This window comes from Schistocerca piceifrons, chromosome 7 (genome assembly GCF_021461385.2).
Source record: "Schistocerca piceifrons isolate TAMUIC-IGC-003096 chromosome 7, iqSchPice1.1, whole genome shotgun sequence".
Lineage (NCBI taxonomy): Eukaryota > Metazoa > Arthropoda > Insecta > Orthoptera > Acrididae > Schistocerca > Schistocerca piceifrons.
This window is the reverse complement of record NC_060144.1, coordinates 451,509,583-451,528,120: the sequence shown is the minus strand read 5'-3', so window position 1 is coordinate 451,528,120 and position 18,538 is coordinate 451,509,583. Positions and strand designations below refer to the sequence as shown.

Genomic DNA, 18,538 nt, shown 5'->3' with positions numbered 1-18,538 from the left:
TTCTTAGCGTAACAAACTTCATAAATAATATTTTATAAAAAAATTGGTAACTAAGAATTTATGTTTGCAATGAAAACTATTTAGAAACAAGAATATGAGGATTTTTGATAAAAATGACAATTCGATATTTGTTAGTTAGTCATATATTTGATGAATTTTGTATTTAAATGACACAAGTAGGCGAATTTAATGAAAAAATAATGACCGAAACAAAACTTGAACCAGCAGTCCAGTGACTATCACTCTCGACCACTACCGTTTTTTCATCTTTATGTACTTTGCACTTCAAGAGAATACTCTTAGAATACGCATCTTTGTTTAAAAATTTAGATCATGCAGGAATCGTACCCATTGAATCTATACAACACGCGAGCATCCTACCACAGAGCCATGCTACCTGTCGAAATACTGACCTGTTTTGGGGGTGTTGAAGACTCTCGGAAAAGTACAGTCGATTTTCTGGAGATTTTTTGATAGTTGTATAGAATTGCTTTTCGACGATTGATATTTGAGCTCTGAAATCACGTACCATAAATATACAAAATTACAAAATTCGGATTGCCTTGTAAGTAACGGTCGTTCACCATTTGTTTAAGGTCAGTTTCGTTCCTGTCGCCGTGTCGTTCTTTTATGGATGGTCAGTCGTTCCTCATTTCAACCATTGTTCTTCGTTTAGTACGGAGATGTAGATTATACTTTCACTGAGTTCGACTGTTGTAGCTCAGTTTCAAACCATTCTCAAAATCTCGACTTATGTTTCTTTGAGGAGACTTTTTAGCATTCTGTGCCAATAATTTATAACGTTGTTTTAATCATATATTAAAATTCGCTGGAGCTCGCTTTTCAGCATGCTCGAGCCTGCGGGCCGAATGTGATCCAAAGTAAGTGCCAGTGCGGCCCAAGGAGCGAGCATCTGTAAAACGACGGGTAAAAAAGTTCCAAAAACTTAAATAAGAAATCCATAAAAATCTGTTTATGTAAATTTGTGATAAAATGAATATTTTAATCTGAATCTCCTGACACACTATGGTATTCCCCTCGTAGGTCGATCCTTTTTTTTCAGCAGTTATTATTAGTAATGAATAGTGTTAAGGTGTTAAGTACATTATGTGTAGTCAAAAAACATTGGCTTTCTTCCAATACGGCCCAGGTAAGCTACAAGATGGTAGACCATGTTTTTGAAAACAAGGTGCCCATAATTTCATCTTTAGCTTTCAGGCTCCCATATAATATAATTTTTACCTAACCGCAATGTTAAAGTTTGTTCCCTGTACCATTTTCACAAGCCAGCGCTTGAAGCGCAGCTGGTAATTAGTGAAGGGATTAAAGAACTACTTGAATCAATTTTAATCTCGGTTTTGTTCGCTCCAGTTACCAAATATTTTCGTCTGAATATCGAAAATATGTAATCCCATTGCAGTTCGAAGTGTATATGATACTTATCCCGATATTTCAATTTTTAAATTGACAGTACTCATACCTATATATACCCTTTTATATGCACAATTGTCACGAGAGAAAGTTTTTGTTATGAATTTTCATTTAAAAAAATTCTGGATGTAGCTAATAACCTATTACTAAGATCAAAAACAATACGCCAAGTTCCGTCTGATACAAACTTGTAAATCCAATATCGGAAAGCTTGTACTTTGGTCTTCAAATGACAGCGAGAAACTGTATCACATGTGAAGGAACACGACACGAGTCTAGAATCCCGTTTCCTCCGGTGCTCTAGATATCACGAAAAAAAATGAACAAGCTACGTTTTACAAAATCTGCGTTTTCGGAATCTATGTTGACATCTGTACAGAGGAATCTCTTTCTCCAAAACGTTCATGATAGGTTAACGTAAAACGTGTTATATAGGATGTTCTAGATAATATTTTGAATTGGAATCCATGTCCGTAAAGATGTTACATTTGTTTGAAAACTTGTTTGGTAGGCCGGCCGGTGTGGCCGAGCGGTTCTAGGCGCTTTAGTCTGGAACCGCATAACTGCTACGGTCGCAGGTTCGAATCCTGCCTTGGACATAGATGTATGTGATGTCCTTAGGGTTTAAGTAGCTCTAAGTTCTAGGGACTTATGACCTCATATGTTAAGTCCCATAGTGCTTAGAGCCATTTGAACCAATTGTTTGGTAGGTAGTTATGCACAAGGAGTTAAGGGGGGAGGAGGGGGGGGGGAGTGCTTAAGTCAGATCGGCTGATGACATTTGACGTCTATCCATCCTCTCTGACCTTGACTTGTTCTCTCAATGTGATGCATTGCGTCCTCTTCCAGTACGGGTGTGCGGCGTCTCCTTGGAGCGCCACAGTCCCGCCTGCTGATGGTGAAGGTACGCATTCCTCGAAGACTACATAATATTGTTACGAAAAGGGTATGCGCTGGATTCAGACGTTGTGGATAACGATCTCGATAAAGGCGACGAGCAGCTCTTCCCTTTAAGTGAGTTTCCCCGTTCGGGTGGATCATGTCGGTGTATTCTGCAAACGTGTATTCAGCCATGTTGCTGTAACACTCACAGACACCTGAAATGAGGGTCAGACAAGGTCAGAGAGATAGGATAGCCGTCAAAAGACATCAGCCGATCCGACGTAAGCACCCCCCACCATGACTGCCGAGTTGCATACCTATGTAGCAAACATATTTTCAAACCGCTGTAGCACGGGAACTGTACGTTTCCGGCCATGAGTTCCTATTCAAAATATTGTCTACCCAGTCCAATCTACAAGTCGTAGAGGTTGGTAAGGTGAATTTTGGAGCACACTGTATAATTCGAAAACGGTTTAACGACTACGATATACAGGGTGAAAAGTATTTAAACCGACAAACTCTTGGAGGTTGTAGGGGACATCAAAACAAATATTTTTCCCTAATGTCATTTTTCCCATGAGGATTATTTAAACCGGTGGAGGCCATATTACTCTCTTCAGTCATTAGAGGCCATATTACGATCTTCAGCTGTAGGCAACTGCTGTCCACCACTGTAGTAGTGCATTGTCTCTGTTTACTAATGGAGCGATACACCTGGAGTGAGTACACTGACATGGTTGATGCGTACTACGTAGCGCACCACAACGCACGAGCTGCTCAGCGGGTTTATCAATAACAATATCCTAATCGCCGTATCCCGCATCATACGACCTTTGCTACTGTGTACCAACGTTTGCGTGAGACCGGGTCATTTAGCAGATTACCTGGACAGGGACGCCGTAGCACGGTAAGAACGCTGCAATTTGAGGAAGCTGTGTTGCAGCATGTGGAGCGGGATCCTTCAATCAGCACTCGTGCGTTTGCACGTAACATGGAGACGAATCAGACGAATGTAAGTCCATCGAGAGCAATTGTTACGTCCATTTTACTTAGAGCGTCTCCACAACCTGGAACCAGTTGATTATCCACCCAGAGCACGGTTTTTGCAGTGGTACCTGGAAATGTATCTTACATTTCCAGCCTCTGTGTTGTTTGCCGATGAAGCAACGTTCGGACGTGATGGAGTCTTCAACATGCACAATTCGCATGTTTGGAGTGAGGATAACTCATATGCCACAGTTACTAGCGCTCATCAAGTGCGGTTCTTCGTTAATGTGTGGGTCGGTGTTGTTGGTGACTGTTTAATTGGGCCGTATCTGCTACCTAGGCCATTAAATGGCAGGCACTATTACAATTTTCTCGCCAGAGCATTGCCAGAATTGCTGGAAGACGTCCCGCTCCCTACAAGGCAACGAATGTGGTTCCAACATGACGGGGCACCGGCCCATTTCAGTCGTCGTGTGCGACGATTCCTGGACCGACATTTCCCAGAAACATGGATTGCAGAGGTGGTCCTGTGCCATGGCCTGCTCGATCCCCAGATATGACCCCTCTGGACTTTTTTGTGTGGGGAGAGATGCGCAACCTTGTTTACGCAACTCCTGTTGCACCAGAAGAGGATCTGGTTGCCCGGATAGTAGCAGCAGCAGGAACAATTCAGGATGCTCCTGGGGTTTTTGCCCGTGTCAGGCAGAACATGATCCGACGGTGTAAACTTTCTTTACGTGTCAATGGAGGCATTTTTGAAAATCTACTGTAATTGAAACTGGGTTGTGTTAATGTGTTGTCTCTCGGTGATAAAAAAAATGGAAAAGTGTTTATTGGTGTAATTAATTTGCCACCAGAGAAATCTTCCTCTACCGGTTTAAATACTCCTCATAGGAAAAAGTAACATCAGGGAAAAATATTTGTTTTGATGTCCCCTACAACCTCCCTGAGTTTGTCAGTTTAAATACTTTTCACCCTGTAGGCCTACCACTATGTGCTTATGTCCGACGAGTATCTTTGTCAGTTATCAATATGCCTTTTGCTGAAGCATTAAATGAAGATTTTATGTTAGCTGTATAGATCTCTGACGAAAATATTCTTTTAACTCGCTTTTGTGGGGCCCGGCGTAAAGAAAAAAATTTGCTTATAATCAGTGGCATTTCCTCGGATTGTAGCATAACACACTGACGGGTGGAGATGAAATTATTGGCGGTGACGGCTGCACAGGCAGGCTACGTGCGCGCCGGGGACCTGCAGCTGCTGGTGCAGCCCGCGCGTGGCCACAGGGCTCGTGTGGCGGGCGGCGGCCAGCTGCACGTCGTGTCGCGCAGGCAGCTCGACGCACACCGGCAGAGGCCGCGCCGGGCGTGCGCCACCTCAGGTCAGAGACACTTCTCACAATGTACGTTCCTTACAGTTAGGGTGTAACGTATTACTATCTTTACGACGTTGCTCATCGAGCTATATGCGTTATCTCGCATTTATACCTGCTTCTCACACAAATAATGATAAAAATTGAGAATTTCAGGGTCGACACCAGCCCAAGCCCTTCCTAACCATTTAGAAAAAAAACGGAGCTGGAAAATTATTAGTTTAATTACTTTAATAATTTAATTACAAGTACGCAAATTTTTTCAAGCAGCCAGTTAAATAGCACTCCATGTCGTGCATGAAGCAATTTGATTAATTCAGGATTGGAAATCGGAGTAAGGGGGTAAGATCGACACCAAAGAATTTATCTTTCACGTAGAATATTTATTGTAACTAAATATTTGGTTGCACATCCTAACTACACATAACTGGTGCCTGACTCGAAATATTTAAGTAAGAATTGCGTGAGAATGAAACAGAGCACAATTTAACTACAGCAAGAAGAAACACAGAAGACGGGGGTGGGAGACAATTATACTATCATCTCCTTTGCATTAACACCATAAAAATATCTCAGTGAGATTTGCATTACGATTCTACGCATGCACGTTTCTGGACAGAGGTTTAACCAATACACAAGGCTGTGCGACAGTTGTCTGACATACCAACTGCGGCTGCTGCTTGCAAATGGCCGAACTAGAGCACGTGGTGCATTCTGACTCAAACTGTTGTGCTGCTTTGTAGAAAGCGCACGAAAGAACAGATATTCTTGCAGAAATTGTAGCTCATCAAACAAACAAACAGTTAAAATAAAGCCTATTGCGGTGCCTTGGTGAACCAGAAGGGTCTTTGATTACCAAACACGTGGCACAAAATTGACCCACAAAGACTAAAGCAACTTCCACAAAATATAAGATTAAAAATCATTAAAAATCATACTCGGGTCGACACAATATTACACTCACGTACAGCTGAAGTGATCCAACCAGCTTTTCCTAATCAGATTTACCGTTTAAAATTCCACTTCATCGTTGTTCAAAATGAACAAAGCAACTTCCACACTTTTCACTCAAACACCCAAAAATCGCCTATTTAAAGCAATATAATTATGGCATATTCGGAAAAATAATTCGCTTCACACTCTTCAGTTAAGCTGAAGTTCTTAAGTATTTCAACAGTTAAACATAATGAAGTCCTAACTCAACCTGCTTCCTATCACCTGAAACCCCCCTTAAGAGCTACGATCCGTACTCACCAAGCGTTCACCTAAGAGCGCCGCTTACTCTTTCGAGATTACCTAGCTCCCCGTGCAGCGGAAGCTACCAGAGCGGTAGCCTAACCAACCCCACGCACAAAAACAGCCTTCGACACAGCCCCCGACTAAGATGGGTAAACCTCTCTGTTCAGGTATTGGAGACCTAAGTTGATCATCCTATACTCTCCTTCGAACGAGAAGCAACATCGGCTGCTCCCAGCAGACGATAACCAATCCGGCGATTCCCACAAAACAAAACCGAAACCCCACAGTAAAGCACACGTATAATAATCTGTTGTGGGTTGGCAGGAGAGCCAACACCGTATTATTAGAGGAAGCCGAAAGGCACGCGTTTTAGCTCACGCAGGCTGGCGTGAGGTCTGGAACAGGACAAGGAAATTAGACTTTAGAAAAACGGACGTAGCTGGTGGAATACTTAACTTTAATCCATTAATGATGAGCGTCGCTCTTGACTGTACATGACTCATAATATCAATAGTAACTGGTAATGGCGCCTTGCTAGGTCGTAGCAAATGACGTAGCTGAAGGCTATGCTAACTATCGTCTCGGCAAATGAGAGCGTATTTTGTCAGTGAACCATCGCTAGCAAAGTCGGTTGTAGAACTGGGGCGAGTGCTAGGAAGTCTCTCTAGACCTGCCGTGTGGCGGCGCTCGGTCTGCAATCACAGATAGTGGCGACACGCGGGTTCGACGTATACTAACGGACCGCGGCCGATTTAAAGGCTACCACCTAATAAGTGTGGTGTCTGGCGGTGACACCACATAATCAATAGGCCTTATTTCAATGCTCAGTCTTCTTGGAAGAGTTCATGAATTGAGCTAAAATCAGGTAGTAAAGTGAATAAGTTGTGCCGAATTCGACAAGCGTCTTATGAAACGACTGCACAGAGACGTTTCAAGGGTTATAGTTCGCTCCCTTAAGTTAGAGGTCAATGCGTCTTACTCCCAACCCACAAGCCCCGGTTCGATTCCCGTCCGGATCAGAGATTTTCTCCTCTCGGGGACTCGGTGTGTTACGTTGTCGTCGTCATCGACACGCAATGCGCCCAGTTTAGTGTCAAATGGAAAGATTTGCAAATCGGCGGCCGAACTTTCTCAGGCGGAGTGGGGGGGGGGGGGGGGGGCGGCGGGGCCACTCCTGGGCACTCCTGGTCATCGTTACCATACTATAATTTCATTTCATTTTTTTCAGTTAGTGTTACCAGATGATAGTCTTCAAAGAAGAGGACACTGGTAGATTCATATAAAAAATTGCGGGAGTGTTATAGGTTACTCGGCATTTACCTCAGTGGCATTGAGATAAATTATTATGTTTGTGCATAAGCTCATAATGTTTTTGTTTTGCAAGTTGATATTCCGGTTGCTATGGGTTTATTTATCGATTGGCATTTTTTATTTGTAGTTACCTGTTGCTATTTGAGTTTACATATCGTCATTTGGAGATAACGAGTGGAGCTGTGAACCCTAGAAAATGGAGTGACAAGTGGAGAGATCTAAACATTTTCTACATATTCTTCTGTTTGAATTCAATAGATGGGTGACGGCAGTGGAGGTACCCAGAATCATTTGCGCCGTGTATGGGGATAGTGCCATTGGGCAGAGCACGGAAAGAAAATGGTCTGCGCGTTTTAAGGAGGATTGTCTTAACATTAGTGATTCTCGACGTTCAGGAAGACGTTCAGGGGTTGGTGAAGATCGTTTAAATGCATTAATCCACAATGATCCGTGTCACTATACTCGAGAGCTAACAAATGTGATGAACTGCGATCATTGCCACCATCGTACGACATTTTCGTGCAATGGGGAAGTTTCGTAAATCGGGTGTGTGGGTACCGCATGCTCTAAGTCAAGATCACAAAAAGCAGCGGGTGGCAATATGTGCATCTCTGCTTCCTCGTCGTCAATTGGCTCGTGAACTGCTCCGACTATTGCGATCCACTATAGTTTATGGTGAAGGAAAACGGTGTTTTTATGCAAACATAAAAAAGACAGTAACGGATGAGCCCAAACAAAGCAGAAACTTTCCGTACAAAAACCTGCGCGCATCCACAAAAGCTAATGTTATGGGTCTTGTCGAATAGTGATGGTGTGTTGTACAAAGAATTGCTTCCCCAAGTTATAACCATTGCTGCTCACGAGTAGCGGGGGCTGCGTAGCGTGGACTGCGCGGTTTTATGTTAGAGAGTCTGGGGAACACAAAAAGGGCTTCATTCTCAAAGGATCCAGGTAGAATACAGGGAGACCGTAGATCTAGGAACCATTACCGTCGTAAATTGTTATAGCTGTGTTGGAGAAGCACCAGAGCTCCAAGCGCTAATAGAAAGCACTGATGCTCAAATCGATATAGACACTGAAAGCTGACTAAAGCCGGAGGTAAGTTCAGCCAAAATTTTTCCGAAGAATGAAACGGTGTTCAAAATGGATAGGCTAAATACAATTGGCGGTGTCTTGTCTGTTGTTGTTAGAAGTAGTTTATGTTTAGCGAAATTGAAGTAGACAGTTTCTGTGACCTATGTGTGTGGGTTGAGGTAATTCTTAGCAACCGGAATAAATTAATATCTGGATCCTTTCACCAGTTACCCAAAGCTAATACAATTGCTGAAATTTTCAAAGGAAACTTGAGTCTACTTTCAAATACGTAGCCGCCTCATACAATTATAGTTGGTGGTAACTTCAATTTACCCTCGATACGTTGGTGAAAATACATTTTTAAATCCGGAGATACGCATAAAACATCATCCGAAATTATGCTAAACGCATTCTCTGGCAATTATTTCCAGCAGTTAGTTCATGAGCCCACTCGAATAATAAATGGTTGTGAAAATACACTTGACCTGTCAGCAACAAATAAACCCGAGATAATGACGAGCATCAAAACGGGTACAAGGATTAGTGAACACAGGATTATCCTAATGAGACTGAATACTGTAACTCCCAAATCCTTCAAAAATAAACGAAAAATATATCTACTCAAAAAATCAGAGAAAAATTCGTTTGATAACTTCCAGAAATACTCTCCGCTCCTTCCTAATTAACACTGTAAGTGCAGACCAGATGTGGCTTGAATTCAGAGAAAGAGTATCGACAACAGTTGAGAGGTTTGTACCAAATAAATTATCAGATGAGAAGCTGATTCCCCATGGTACACAAAACAGGCCAGACACTGTCGCAGGAACAACCAAAAGAGCATGTCAAATTTCAAAGAACGCTAAATCCCCAAGATTGACGATCTTGTACAGAAGTTCGAAATTTAGCGCGAACTTCATTGTGAGACGCTCGTAATGGTTTCCACAACGAAACTTTGTCTTGAAACCGGGCAGAAAATCCAAAGCGATTCTGCTCCTGCGTAAAATATGTTAGCGGCAAAACGCAGTCAATGCCATCTCTGCGCGATAGCAATAGAAATACTATCGAAGGCAGTGCTACCAAAGCAAAGTTACTAAACACAGCCTTCCGAAATTCCTTCACCAAAAAAGACGAAGCAAATATTGCATAATTCGAATCAAAAATAGCTCTCAACGTACATAACTTGAAAGTAAATACCTCGGAGTAGTAAAGCAGCTTAAATTGCTTAATAAAATCAAGTCTTCCGGTCCAGACTGAATACCAATTAGGTTCCTTTCAGAATATGCTGATACAATACCTCCATACTTAACATTCAAATACAACCGCTCGCTCAACGAAAGATCCGTATCCAAAGATTGGAAAATTGCGCAAGTCATATCAATATTCAAGGAAGGGAATAGGAGTAGTCCACTAAATTACAGGCGCTCATCATTAACATCGATATGCAGCAGTATTTAAGAACATATGTTGTGTTCGAACATTATGAATTACCTCAAAGCGAACGGTCTATTGACACACAGTCAACACTGACTTAGCTCTTCACTCACACGAAGCGCTGAGTGGTATCGACAAGGGATTCCAACTGGTTCCGTGTTTGTAGATTTGCAGAAGTCTTTTAACACCCTACCTCAAAAACAGCTTGAAATCAAATAGGATGCTCATGGAATATCGTCTGTGTTGTACAACTGGATTCGCGATTTCCTGTCGGAGAGGTCACAGTTCGCAGTAATTGTCGGAAAGTCATCGAGTAAAACAGAAGTGATTTCTGGCGCTCGCCAAGTTAGTGTTCAGGCACTTTGCTGTTCCTTATCTATAGAAACAATCTATATAAACAATATGAGCTTGCGTCTTATGTTTATATAAACAATATGAGCTTGCGTCTTATGTTGTTTGCAGACGATGCTGTCGTTTGTCGCCTAGTTAAGTCAACAGAAGATAAAAACAAATTGCAAAACGATTTAGAAAAGATATATGTATCGTGAGGTCATACACATGAGTGCCAAAAGGAATCCGTTAAACTTCGGTTACACAATAAATCAGTCAAATCTGAAGCTCGTAAATTTGACGAAATGCCTGGGAAGTACAGTTACGAACAACTTAAATTGGAAAGAACACACAGAAAATATTGTGGGGAAGGCGAACCAAACAGTGCGTTTTATTGGCAGAACATTTCGAAAATGCTACAGCTCTCATATATATAGATATGACTCATAAAGATGTAGAACATTAATAACGTTTGTTTTATTTAAAAAGGAAAAGTTTTTGCGTAAAACATTCTGAGGCATTACTTTTCAGCACGTCGTCATAGCATATAAGCAGACCATTTCACTTCCGCCTTGCCGCTCAGAAAAGAAATCTTCTTGCCGGGAGTGATGTTCGGCCGCAGATTAACGGCGAAGCCGACCCGTCCGTTAAGTGCCGCAGGCACCTGTCCCTTCCGCCGTATTTGGAGGCGTTTCTCGTCCCCTTATCGGCTACGGCGGCTCTGGTATCTGGAGTCCTTTTTCCGCGCATGATACATGGCGTGGCAGGGAGAGGGTTCCGGTGTAAGCTTCCGAAAACGGCGCGCCATTCCTCAGCTGCGGAATGTCTGCCTGTCCGCCTGCTACGTGCCAGGCCCGGGCGCCAGCGGCCGCCTTTTTGTTTTGTTTTCCCAACTGTCAAACGGCGTTCACTTACTGAAGCGCTCTCTTCGCTTATGAACCACCACAGCTTTTGATCTGTGACCTTTATACGCCTGAAAACATACCTGTGCATGAGTGTGAATCGTATCGCCATCTTCGTTGGATTGCCAGCTTTCGAGTCAGTGCATGATGACATGGTTTGTGACCGAAAAACTCAGAACTGTACTTAAGCATATGTGTATTTCAATGGTGTCCGTTCTGTCGAACATGTCGTAAAACCAAGAAGGAGTTGTGCGACATATACGAAAGTTGGTAGGCGTGTTTCTACATCTAAAACATGATGTCTATTCAAATTTCGCGCCAGTCACATAAGCGTGGCGCTAGTAGCGCCACTATGACGGTAAAAATCAGCTGTAACCGTCGTGAGCGTTAATCACCTTTGGGATTGGGCGAGGTGAGTTGATGTTAGCCAAGAATGTCTTTAAGGCGACAGAGACGCCATTTTCAACCCCTCACTCATTTTGAACGAGGTCGTGTAATAGGACTAAGAGAAGCTGGATGGTCCTTTTGCGATGTTTCGGAAAGTGTTGACAGAATGTAGTCCCTGTGCATGATTACTGGCGACAGTGGTCAAGAGAACGTATGGTCGCAAGAAGACCTGACTCTGGACGGCCTCGTGGTACTACCGAGAGAGAGAAGAGCATGGTGTTCAGCGTATGGCTCTGGCTCATCGTATTGCATTTCCACCAGCAATTTGAGCAGCAGTTGGCACCACAGTGACATAACGAACTGTTACAAATTGGTTATTGCAGGGTCAACTCCGAGTTAGACGCCCTGTAGCGGGCATTTCACTGACGCCAAACCATCGATGTTTGCGACTATAGTAGTGTAAAGTGAGCTCATTGGAGGGCAGAGTGGAGGTGTGTTGTGTTTTTTGATGAATGCTGGTTCTGCCTCGGTACCAGTGATTGGCTTGTGTTCGTTATAACAAGGCCAGTTGAGGGCCTGCACCCAGCCTGTCTGCGTGTTAGACTCCTGAAGTTATGGTCTGAGGGTTCGAATTCGTATGACAGTACTATCGTGACTATCTACGCACCCTGACTGCAAATTTGTACGTCAGTCTGGTGATTCGACCTGTTGGCTGCCATTCATGAACAGCTTTTCAGGGGGTGTCTCCCAACGTGATAACGCTCGCTCAAATACCGCTGATGTAACCCAATGGCGTCATGTTGCCTCGGGCTGCTCGATAACCAGATGTCTCAAATCGAGCGTATATGGGACATCATCGGACGAAAACTACTGCGTCAGCCACAAACAGCATTAGCCGTCCGTGTACCGACAAACCAAGTGTAACAGGCATGGAACACCATCCCACAAATTGACGTCCGGCACCTGTACAACTCAATGCTTGCACGTTTGCATGCTTCCATACAACATTGTCGCAGTAACACTGGTTATTGATGTACCAGCATTTCACATTAGCAATGGCTTATCTCGCGCTTACATTAATCTGTGATCCTGCAACGTTAATCCCTTAAATATGTTTTCCAGACAAATGTATTTCCGAAATTTAATTACTCTACATCAATAATTTTTTGGTGTTCCAATTTTTTCCGTTAGTGTATACATTTTTTTTGCAAGATTACGGCGGCTACATGGCATCTGCTTCAGTGTGGATGCACTAACATCATCGAACAGCTACGGCAATCAGTAATTTGCGAGTGGGGGGTTGACGGACAAAGGACGCTTCATAGCAGCGAGCGATAATTTGGAAATTCAAGCCGGTCAGGAACCGTGTCCGGATGGCCGAAGCGGTTAAGGTAACATCTGACGAGAAGCGGTGAATCTGGATTCAAATCCCGGTCCAGTCCCTCACTTTCTGGTGTTCTCGTAATGGCATTTCGTCGTGTACTGAGTTCAGTTTCCAGCTTTTTTATGTATCTGACTACCGCCGCAACTCGTGCTGCCCTCGCCCCTTCTACCTACCTTCCCCATTTCATAAAAATACATAGCATATTTTACCGTATGTAGTTCGGTTCTTGCAATTACCATTGGTCTGTCATGCATTCCCGTCATTATTGTGTTCCATTTATGATATACTGGGAAGTACAACTTTCAGTTTCAGTATGCACTATTGTCTATGGTGCCTATAGACTGCTGCTGGTTGGATAACTAGGCTTCTGTATTTGTTGTTCTTTATGCTGAATATGTGTATGACAGATTATGAAGCTCGGTTTACTGGTCTGTTATGTGGTCTTGACGACTAAATTGTTTTAAAATTTGTTTGAGTTCCTTTTTGTTAGCGTATATTGTCTGTACGATTACTCCTGAATAACGTATGCTTTCTCTGTTGAGTATTGTGATTTTTATTTATTAGATTATATATAAAAAAAGAAAACGAAACGACTTATAGTCGTTTCCGGTCCAATTTCAGAACTTTTCTTTTATTACTACTGATAATATGCTTGCATTTTTGCAATGTTACCCACTTGACCCACTTTTTTTACTCCTTCATTTTCATGCTTCTCTTTCCCAGACCTCTATCCTCCTCCCTTCTCCCCCCCCCCCCTACAACCACACTTCAACCCTACACGCCCATAAATGTGGTTATGCCTGCCGCAGAATGACAAGTACATTATGTGAGTAGGCTGTTTAGGTTTTTTTTATTGGTAACGCCACGTAGCGCTTTGTATGAAAATCACTGACTGTGCTGTGTGCAGTCTGTGGCTGGTTTGCATTGTTGTTTGCTATTGTAGTGTTGGGCAGCTGGATGTGAACAGCGCGTAGCGTTGCGCAGTTGGAGGTGAGCCGCCAGCAGTGGTGGATGTGGGGAGAAAAATGGCTGAATTTTTAGAGCGGACGATCTGGACGTGCGTCCACCAGAAAGAGTAAATTTGTAAATTTGTAACATATATATATAAGTTCATGACATCAGTAGTTTGCATTGTTGTTTGCTATTGTAGTGTTGGGCAGCTGGATGTGAACAGCGCGTAGCGTTGCGCAGTTGGAGGTGAGCCGCCAGCAGTGGTGGATGTGGGGAGAAAAATGGCTGAATTTTTAGAGCGGACGACATCAATATTACAAATTTACTCTTTCTGGTGGACGCACGTCCAGATCGTCCGCTCTAAAAATTCAGCCATTTTTCTCCCCACATCCACCACTGCTGGCGGCTCACCTCCAACTGCGCAACGCTACGCGCTGTTCACATCCAGCTGCCCAACACTGCAATAGCAAACAACAATGCAAACTACTGATAGGCATAATTAGCAAACGAAAGATTTTGACGGAGAGCAAACAATGTATTTACCTTAATAGTGTTCCAAAGTCATTATATATATATATATATATATATACACTCCTGGAAATGGAAAAAAGAACACATTGACACCGGTGTGTCAGACCCACCATACTTGCTCCGGACACTGCGAGAGGGCTGTACAAGCAATGATCACACGCACGGCACAGCGGACACACCAGGAACCGCGGTGTTGGCCGTCGAATGGCGCTAGCTGCGCAGCATTTGTGCACCGCCGCCGTCAGTGTCAGCCAGTTTGCCGTGGCATACGGAGCTCCATCGCAGTCTTTAACACTGGTAGCATGCCGCGACAGCGTGGACGTGAACCGTATGTGCAGTTGACGGACTTTGAGCGAGGGCGTATAGTGGGCATGCGGGAGGCCGGGTGGACGTACCGCCGAATTGCTCAACACGTGGGGCGTGAGGTCTCCACAGTACATAGATGTTGTCGCCAGTGGTCGCGGAAGGTGCAGGTGCCCGTCGACCTGGGACCGGAGCGCAGCGACGCACGGATGCACGCCAAGACCGTAGGATCCTACGCAGTGCCGTAGGGGACCGCACCGCCACTTCCCAGCAAATTAGGGACACTGTTGCTCCTGGGGAATCGGCGAGGACCATTCGCAACCGTCTCCATGAAGCTGGGCTACGGTCCCGCACACCGTTAGGCCGTCTTCCGCTCACAGCCTCAACATCGTGCAGCCCGCCTCCAGTGGTGTCGCGACAGGCGTGAATGGAGGGACGAATGGAGACGTGTCGTCTTCAGCGATGAGAGTCGCTTCTTGCCTTGGTGCCAATGATGGTCGTATGCGTGTTTGGCGCCGTGCAGGTGAGCGCCACAATCAGGACTCCATACGACCGAGGCACACAGGGCCAACACCCGGCATCATGGTGTGGGGAGCGATCTCCTACACTGGCCGTACACCACTGGTGATCGTCGAGGGGACACTGAATAGTGCACGGTACATCCAAACCGTCATCGAACCCATCGTTCTACCATTCCTAGACCGGCAAGGGAACTTGCTGTTCCAACAGGACAATGCACGTCCGCATGTATCCCGTGCCACCCAACGTGCTCTAGAAGGTGTAAGTCAACTACCCTGGCCAGCAAGATGTCCGGATCTGTCCCCCATTGAGCATGTTTGGGACTGGATGAAGCGTCGTCTCACGCGGTCTGCACGTCACAGCACGAACGCTGGTCCAACTGAGGCGCCAGTGTAAATGGCATGGCAAGCCGTTCCACAGGACTACATCCAGCATCTCTACGATCGTCTCCGTGGGAGAATAGCAGCCTGCATTGCTGCGAAAGGTGGATATACACTGTACTAGTGCCGACATTGTGCATGCTCTGTTGCCTGTGTCTTGTGCCTGTGGTTCTGTCAGTGTGATCATGTGATGTATCTGTCCCAGGAATGTGTCAATAAAGTTTCCCCTTCCTGGCACAATGAATTCACGGTGTTCTTATTTCAGTTTCCAGGAGTATATATATATATATATATATATATATATATATATATAATGACTTTGGAACACTATTAAGGTAAATACATTGTTTGCTCTCCATGAAAATCTTTCGTTTGCTAATTATGCCTATCAGTAGTTAGTGCCTTCAGTAGTTAGAATCTTATATTTAGCTGGCAGTATCGCGCACGCTGTATTGCAGTAGTTCGAGTAACGGAGATTTTTGTGAGGTAAGTGATTCATGGAGGTAGGTTATTGGTAGTCAGGCCATTATTTTGTAGGGATTTTTGAAAGTCAGATTGCGTTGCGCTAAAAATATTGTGTGTCAGTTCAGTGTTGATCAGATAAGTAAAGAGAGAAATGTCTGAGTACATCAGTTCTGCTCAGCTGTTTGAAAATCAGATGATGTAAGAGGTTTATCAGCACAGTAATTCATAAATTTTTCTAAGAGGACGTTTCAGTTATTGATGCTTTGTAAAACAAAACTTTGTGGTTTAATGTCTGTTTTTACCTGCAACATGTTAGAAAAAGTGGTTTTATCTTCACGTCATTCGTAAAGTTTGTTATGGCAAAGTTTTATGCTTGTAAAGGGTCGGCAGAGATGAAGATTTTTAATCTCCTATTATTTCGGTTTCTTGTAATACTAATGTTGTTGTTCACATTTCATGATTTTTACGGGCCAACACGGCATACAACTTTGTAAAGGGGCCGTATGTGGCGCTGCTATGTTTTACTGTTCAGTGATTTTAAGTACTTGACTGTTTTTGGAAAAGTTTTTAAAAGTATTAATTTTATTGTTGACTTGTACGATTATTGAATTAACTGTTGTATTCTTGATGGTTGGAGAATATTTTAATAGGTAAAAAAGGTTTCCTACATCCCGATAGGGTGTCCCGTTCCCGAGGTTTCCTTACGGCAGCGGAAGGAGCAGACTGCCAATTATCTGTATGCGCTGTAACTGCTCGTTGCACATTTTCGATATGGTTTTCACATCTTCGGAAATATAAATTCTGACTATATTACGTAAATCTTGAAACGATATGTTCTGTATTTTGGCATATGCTTAAAAATTTTGGTAATACCTGTATTGTAAATGAGTGTAAAATTGGTGTTCTGTCATATAGGATGATTTGAAAATGGGTCTTGCCCTGAAACTAGTCATAGAGTGAACAAAAAAATAGAAAAAGTAAAATTTGCAACTTTGGACTGGTTTTTCATTGTACAAATTACCAGCTTTCGCCATTGCATTACCACAACTCCCTGTGCTGCTGGAGGTCATGAATTCCCGCCCATTTCTTCCTCCATTCTCTATTTCATATAAATGCACTGATGCAGGAGCAACGAAGAACACTTCTCTGGCCCTTAAAGAACAACACCGGTTGAGAATCTGTTTGCTTGTGTTCGATATAATTGTCAGATATATGGCTGCGTCAATCTTGTTAATGACGACAAGACATAAACGGGGTCATGAAATCACGGGCTCTAGAGCTACGAATGAAAGATTCCGAAACTCTGACAATGTGAGCAGGACGAATTTATTAAAGCTAGAAGAGTTAATAGCATGTTCCATGATTTGAAGGAAAGACTAGACCTAAATATTTTAATCCAAGTCAGAGCATGCCTCATGTCATAGGTGGTCACGGTTCCCACTCGCAAAACTAGTTGAAAACTGGTAAACACGACCATCTAAGAGACTCAAACCCCTGCACACAAGTAGACACAGTTGTACGCAGAACATCAACTATAGCGCTCTGTAACTCCCTTGCGTGTTCACTTACCAGTGACACATGTTGTTTAATATTTAAATGTTATCAGTATGTATTTGTTTGTTTTGTTGTGCTATAACAGACTTAGGTGACAAAATTCATGAGATAGCGAAATGCACATACGCAGATGGCGCTGGTATCGCTTACACGAGGTATGAAAGACCGGAGCTGTCATTTGTACTCAACTGATTCATGTGAAAAGGTATCCGACATAATTAATGCCGCATGACGAGAATTAACAGATTTTGAGCGCGGAATGGTAGTTGTAGTTAGACGCATGGCACATTCCAGTTCGGAAATCGGTAGGGAATTCAGTACACAGATATCCACAGCAGTGTCAAGAGTGTGCCAGGAATATCAAATTTGAGGCATTACCTCTCACCACGGACAACGCAGTGGGCGACGGCCATCAGTGAACGACCGAGAGCAGCGGCGTTTGCGTAGAATTGTCAGCGCTAACAGACAAGCAACACTGCGTGAAATAACCGCAGAGATCAACAAGGCACGTACGACGAACTTACCGGTTACGACAGAGTGGCGAAATTTGGTGTTAGTGGGCTATGCCAGCCGACGACTGATGTGAGTGCCTTTGATAACCGAACGACATCGCTTGCAGCGCCTCTCCTTGGCTCGTGGCCAAAATTTATTGGATGCTAGACGACTGGAAAACCGCGGCCTGGTTGGATAAGTCCAGATTTCAGTTGGTAATGGTAGGGTTCGAGTGTGGCGCAGACTCCCACGAAGCCATAGACCCAACGTGTCAATAACGCACGTGGTTGCTCCATAACGTGGGCTATGTTTATTTGGAATGGACTGGGTGTTCGGCTACTTGGAGACCGTTTACGGCCATTAATGGACTTCACGTTCCCAAACAACAATGGAATTTTTGTTGATAACAATGTGCCAAGTCACTGGGCCACAATTGCTCGCGACTGGTTGGAAGAACATTCTGGTTAATTCGAGAGAATATTTTGGCCACCCAGGCCACCCGACATGAATCGCATGTAACATATTACCGACGGCTATAGAGGCAGTATGGTTCAATATTTCTGCAGGGGACTTCCAACGACTTGTTGAATCCATGCCACGTCGAGTTGCTGTT

At 43.7% G+C, this 18,538-nt stretch overlaps 1 protein-coding gene across 1 annotated transcript in view; it reads left to right on the top strand.

Moving 5' to 3' along the window:
- The window catches only part of LOC124709009 (A disintegrin and metalloproteinase with thrombospondin motifs 7-like), a 552,648-nt gene that overhangs the window by 69,650 nt on the left and 464,460 nt on the right, over positions 1-18,538 (top strand). The window contains exon 3 of the mRNA XM_047240641.1: positions 4,528-4,681. Within this exon, the coding sequence (XP_047096597.1) occupies positions 4,528-4,681 (154 nt within the window). The remainder of the gene's footprint in view (positions 1-4,527; positions 4,682-18,538) is intronic.